This window comes from Lissotriton helveticus, chromosome 8 (assembly GCF_964261635.1).
Source record: "Lissotriton helveticus chromosome 8, aLisHel1.1, whole genome shotgun sequence".
Taxonomy (NCBI): Eukaryota; Metazoa; Chordata; class Amphibia; order Caudata; family Salamandridae; genus Lissotriton; species Lissotriton helveticus.
Window position 1 is genome coordinate 1,576,268,769 of NC_136069.1, and position 6,606 is coordinate 1,576,275,374.

The 6,606-nt window shown below is 42.1% G+C and overlaps 1 protein-coding gene across 1 annotated transcript; it reads right to left on the minus strand.

Annotated features, from left to right (window-relative positions):
* Nucleotides 1-380: 380 nt before the first annotated feature.
* On the minus strand, nucleotides 381-4,237 carry LOC144773942 (olfactory receptor 6N1-like). Its single transcript, XM_078658997.1, has 2 exons — nucleotides 4,167-4,237; nucleotides 381-1,356 (listed from the first exon to the last, which is right to left on the minus strand). Exons 1-2 carry the CDS (start codon nucleotides 4,235-4,237, stop codon nucleotides 381-383), a joined length of 1,047 nt encoding a protein of 348 aa, XP_078515123.1.
* Nucleotides 4,238-6,606: the final 2,369 nt, after the last annotated feature.

A 6,606-nucleotide genomic window follows, 5' to 3' on the forward strand; every position in this document is an offset into this window, starting at 1 on the left:
AAATGATATTAGGCATTGCCTTTATCTGCATTTGAGTGCCTGTGATGGAGGAATCTGATCCCTCATTTTACTAAATTATATGCATTCATAAGGCAAAGAATGAAGTTGGGGGTTGCAAATTCACATAGAGTTTGCATCTGATTTTATAGTACTGGAACTTTTCCTCTATATTTGTTCTCGATTCAGGAGGATTGCTTTGGTTAGTCTTATTTGAGAAACATATAAGATGGAGAAGGTGATTATCAACTTGATTACTTATGATATCTTCTTTACTGGATAGTTTGGGATACTCCATCAAAAACCCTCAGAAACAGTCACGTGCCTTTTGACTGCACCATTATCTCACTTCACTTTTTCAAGCCTATTCCAAAAAATGCTTCTCATTTAAAGAACAATTTGCAGAAGCTTAGTTTCCTCATGAACGCTTCCTTAATCTCTTTGTTTCTCAGGGTATATATGATAGGGTTAAACATGGGCGTTAAAATAGAATATAGCATAGCTACTAGTGAGTCTATATCAGAAACATAGGATCCAGCGGGACGAATGTACATGAAAATGATCGGCAAAAAAAACACATTCACCACCAACAAGTGAGACCCACAGGTTGAAAATGTTTTTCTTCTTCCCCCTTTTGAACTAATTTTCAGGATTGTTAATATTATTTTGATGTAGGAAATTAAAATCAGAGAAAATGATGAAACTATGACAAGAGAACTTGAAGTGGAACCAACAGTAACATTAACGGAAGTGTCAGCACAGGATAGTTTGAGAAGAGGTGGGTGGTCACAATAATAATGATCAACAACATTAGATCTACAGAAGGGCAGTCTTGTCACCAAAATTGCAGATGGGAGTGGAGAGAGAAATCCCCAGCACCATGCAACAAGAGAAAGCTGAAAACAGCGTTTTCTAGTCATATATGTTGCATATTGGAGAGGCTGACATATGGCATAATATCGATCAAAGGACATCACGGTCAACAGGAGACATTCTGAAGCTCCCAAAGAAAGAAAGAAGTACATCTGTAAGAGGCAGCCACTGTAGGATATTGTGTTGCTGTTCATGAGAAACTTGGCCAGCATTTTTGGTACAGTCGCTGTGGTGAAACTGAGATCCAGGAAGGAGAGTTGGCTGACAAAGAAGAACATGGGAGTTTCAAGTTTAGGATCAAGGTTTGTGAGTAGAAATACAATCCCATTACCTGTGATAGTTAGAAGGTAGATGGGGAGAAGAATTCCAAACAGCAAGCCATGAAAATTCTGCAGGCTTGGAAACCCAAATAAGATGAACTCAGTTATTGAGCTGAAGGTATTGTTGTAGGATTCCCTCCTTTCCATGTTTTTCTGTAAACAGCAGCTGAAAGATAAATAGTATTGCCCTTAGTTGAACCAACATGTAAACAGAGTGATGGGAATGTTTTTAAATATTGCCCTTTTTATAGTCAATCTGTTTGTCTGGCATCAAGGACAGCTTGTCTTTGTGCAAAAAAAGCAAATGTTATAATTCTGTTAATCCATCTTTTCTAGTGATTAGTCACGTTCATGAAAGCATCCCTACCAAGCTTCATACAATTCCATATAGTCATTGAAATAGTACCAACCACTGTCCTGTCTGTAAGACGAAATATTCAAGACATATTTCTGCCAGAGAAGCTGTACAGCTAGAAAGAAAAGTTCATTAGACCTTTATCAGTTTGTGTGGGCGCATTTTGAGACAGCGGATATTTGAAGGTGGAAGGAGGATATCTAAGCAGTGAGTGGTTTGTATAAAAGATAATTATGATTAGAAAGTAAACCATTATACAATAGGCAAAATGTATACATCTATGTAATATTGATTGGAAGGTAATAGGGCCGGATGGTGTAGTCATTCACCATGATGATTCTCCGTTAGAAGACATGAACTTCAATATCAGTCTTGAATAAGCATTGGCAACACTAATAGGTCTAGCTTATGAATGAAAGTGCGTTTTATGTCACTGATAGGTATATACAATCAATAAGTTATCATATACACATTCTGTCACTCATCTTTGTACTCATGCCTACTTGCATCAATCCTTAGACTTATTCTTCCATTGACTCTCTGGCATAAAACATATCCAAGCTCAACAACATAAGCAAGATAAATTAAAAGAATACAATTTGAAACAGAAAGCATGTTGCCTTCTAAATGAGGTGGGCACATGTTTGGGATAACAGCACTAAACATAGCAGCAGATGTCCATCTTGCAAAGGTTTTGTAAAATAGTTGTCATTGTTTTAAAGTTTTGTGTGAATAAAACATGAACCTAACTATTACGTCCCCGTAACCTAATATATAATTTAATCTGCGAGTATACAAGTGAACCTGCTTGTAACCCTGTATCAGCAGAGGATTCACAGTATTATTTCTTCAATTACTTCAATATTACTGAACAGATTACCATCAAACTATGACAAAGGCTCTTTCTGGACCAAGAGCGAGCTTTCTGACACATTTGGTGTAAATTCGTTCAACGGTTCTACCTGTAGCCATGTTTAAAGTTTGCAAAATCCCCATAAACATTAAATGGCGAAAAAGGTTTGGGACCCCCCCTCCCCTTTTTCTTTGTCCCTACTTGAAAAATCACCCTGAAACTTTCTATGCAGAGCTAGTTAAAGTAGGGAATTTTTTTTTTGTTAAACCTCTGTGTAGATACGTCCAATGGCATCAACGTTATTAGCACAACAAAAATGCTTTGTCTGTGGGAAGAATTGGTCTTAACTATTACTACCTACTGGCTTTTGCCAGTAGGAAATACATTGATGCACATATTATTTAATGTTTTATTACAAGATCCTGGCAGATATTTTAGAAGAGGTTCTACCAAGAATTATTACAGTCCAAATCCAACTCCAAAATCCTTCCCTTCAAAGTTAATTTGACATTTTGTGTAACAAATTAAACCTATCTGTATTTGGAAAATGTTTTTTTGGTTGAGTAGGGTATAAACCAAATCCAATTGGTAGAAACAGAGAAATTAAATATTAAAGCTCAGAGTGAAATCTAGCACGTACATCTAGTCGCGTGAGAAAGGGTCAAAGCCAAAATCTATGGTCGACCGCGATGGAGCCACAGTCGGATACAAAGAGTGGACACCTTTAAACTTAGAAAAATGATGCGGAAAAATGTCTAAAAGGGTAGAGTTCAGCAGGTCAAGGCTGCAGGTCATGTCCAAGGTTGAGGCTTTGTCATTGGCTGAAGTCCCAGTGAAGAGTTTGATGGTCAGACTGGATACCTACCACTTGGAGTGCCGCGACTCTCTTAGGCTAGGTCTAGGTGTGGGTTCAAGATGGTTGAATCCTTTTATGTCCAGGTTCTGAACAGCAGACCAGCCAACTAGCTCTCTGAGTCACTCTGGTAGTCCTGGGTTCAAGAGGTGGGGCATGCCTTAAATGTTAGGGCACGCCTTTGAGGGTTCAAGGCAGGCTTCAGTCAGCAGTGTAGTACTTCCAGGTGCAGAAAAACAGTTTTCTGATGTACACAGCAAGCCTTCCTCTGAGAGTCATTGCACAGGTCTAAAAAATTAATTGAAGAGTGGGTCTGAGGGTCCTATTTTAATACCCGATGACTACTTTGAAGTAGGAGAAGTTTCTAGAATTCCTTTTTAGGTGCTTTGGATTTCCTGCCTCTCCTGTCCAAGATCCAGCCTGGCTGCAGGCACAATGGGCTTCTGTGAAGCCCTTTGTGTTGAGGCAGGGCACAGCCTATTGACTTGTAAGTGTGGCTGGACCCAGCTCTACCCCAAACGGCCAGTGAAGACCAATCCAGACACAGCTAATCCCTCTATTGTGTGGATGGATGGGAGGAATATACAAAGTCCAACTGCCAACTATTCTCATTCATATGACCCATGAACGGGGTGTAGGCAAAAAATGATGGATGGAATACTGAATGAATCAAACGTTCATCCTCAGTCAAAAAATCTGTGTAAAATCCAGTGTTCTTTTGCTCACTGCCACACCCCAGTTTGGACCCAGCCATATGCCAATCAGTCTTGGCTAAGCCTGGGCGGAGCTGGCAGAGCGGCACTAAAAGGAGGTCCACGGAGTTGGCGACCAACTCCGTGGAAACTCCGCTCCGCCTCCACCCCATAGAAATAATCACATTAAATGTACCTTAAAGGTTAAAAAATCAGCACTTACCTTAACTGCGGTGTCACCCGGCTGCCATCCTCCTCTACCTCGGTTTCACAATGATCTGGGCATGCCCGCATGCCGGCGCATTTCTCGCAAGGAATGCGCGAGCGTGCGCGAATGTGCAGATCATCATGAAACAAAGGAAGAGGAGGACGGCAGCCTGGGACGCCGCAGTTAAGGTAAGTGTTGCTTCTTTAACCTTCAGAGTATATTAAATGTAATTCTCCTGGGGGGTGAAGGCGGGGACTGGGCAACTCCGCTCTGCTGCAGGGTGTGCCGAGTTGTGCCTACTCCGCGTTTTCTGCGGAACGCAGAGTAGGCCCAACTTCGCAAACTCCGGGGGGGGGGGAAGCGGAGCTCTCCGCCCACGGTTAGTCTTGACGCTGTTCCTCATGTGAACCATCCAGCCGAACTGCCAAGCCGGGGAGCAAAACAATGATGGATTTAGGCCCAGATCACTGTACTGTGGTGAATGTTTGACATTGTTCAGCATTCTGTCCATTAATTGTTCTTGTTGCATTTGTCACCCCGAGTGGGACGGGTGTGCTCAGGCATGGGTCCCGTGATCTCTGTGCTCAGGCGTGGGACCCGTGATCTCCATGCCACTGGAATTAAGCTAGCATGGCTGATAAGGGGTGATGCCCTAAAACCGGCCCAGGATGCATGTTTTCAGTTCAGAGAGGACCTGGCCCGACAGTTCGGGCTGGACTGTTACCATGGGGAAAAGGGTCAATATTAATTTTTATATGGGTGAGTTTAAACTGGAATGACATGGGAACATGGGGGGATAAAAAACTAATGGATTTAGGCCCAGATCTCTGTCCTGGGGTAAATGTTTGCCATTGTTCAGCAATCTGTCCCTCAATTTTCCTTTTAACATTCTATAAGTGTTTTCAAAATTGTGATTTAAAATCTGATTTCACCATTACAGAGGATTTAAAAATTGTATTCCTCTGACACGAAATATGAATCTCCTGCTTACTCCATTCAAAAGTAAGCACTTATTAAATGTAATGCTCGGATATGAATTTACCTTAAAGAAATAAAAAGAAAAGAGGAGTTTCGCAAAACAGGAACAAGTTGGTTTACTTCAAGGCAGCGGCTGGGAGAGTATACAGAGTCGCGTCTGAAGAAAGTCTCTCACTGTACAGAGTTGTGGCTGACAATATTTACATCTTGTGAGGTACAATAAACTAATTCTGCATCCTTGGAAAAGCATCTCAGTCATAAATAACAGGTTTAGTGACCTGATAACCTCAGGTAGAGCTAGTGCGGGCCATTGTGTATGTGTCCAGATGTCTGGTGCGGAGAGAGCGTGATCACTTTGTGTGCTGTGTGTGTTGTGTCCTGATTTCTATTTACATGTGGCATCTAGGTCTGTGGTATTTTTGTGAAACTTGTGCCTCTGGCCAAACATTTTATTGGGGACAATTTCCTCTGCCATGTTTGTGGTGCAACTGTCTACCTGTGGGATCTATCAGGGATTTCCCTGGGTGAGACTATTGTCTTTGGGCTTAGTGAAACCCCACCTGCAACCTACCACTTAATAGGCATGTGTTGGGCCTCCCAGGGCCTGTCTGACCACGTATCTCTGACTCAGGGTAGTTTTTCACTACAATGTTGACCTGACAAGTGCACGCAGTTGCCAGGCCCAAATCATCCCTTTTATTGCATGTAAGCACCCCTTAGGTAGGCCCAAGGTATCCCTCTGGGCAGGGTGCAGTGTATTCAAAAGGTAGAACATGTCCTGGTGTGTGTGACATGTCCTGATAGTGAAATACTGTGAATTTCATTTTTCACTATTGAAATTGCATTTGTTCCATAGAATAACATGGGAGATACTTTGTAACAAGTATAACTTCCAGAATTTAATAACACATCTTTTAGTAAAGATGGTTTTTAAATTGTGTTTGAAAATTCCACTTTTAGAAAGCATTTTCTTGCTTAGCCATCCTATGTGCCTCTCCTGGGTTGTGTATTGTCTGTATGGTTCTTGGAGTGACAGAAGCTGGGTATGTGCACTGACTGCAGACAGCCACTGGTGGGTTTGAGGTGTGTCCTGCCTTTCCTGGTTGTCTCAGAACTGAGCTGAATAGCCCTGGGCTGCATTGAGAGTGAGGGGAGGAGTTTTCCTTGCACCTGAAATGTGCCTGTCTTCTGGGCACAATGTTGTCTCCACCTCCTACCAAGAAGCTGGACCAGAGAAGACAGAACTGGTTTGGACTGAGCCGAGAAACGTTTGCCATAAGAGAACAAAGGAGAATGTGCTATAAATATTGGGGTCCAGACCCCAGAAATGTAGAACTCTTTTGGATGAAAGAGCTGCAGAAGCTGTGAGGAGAAACTACAAATTTGCTCAGTGCTTTGCTGTGTTGGCCTGCCATGGCTGCTTCTGTCTTGGGCAGCGAAAGATCTGGACTGAACTTTCTGCAACTTCTTTGTTTGA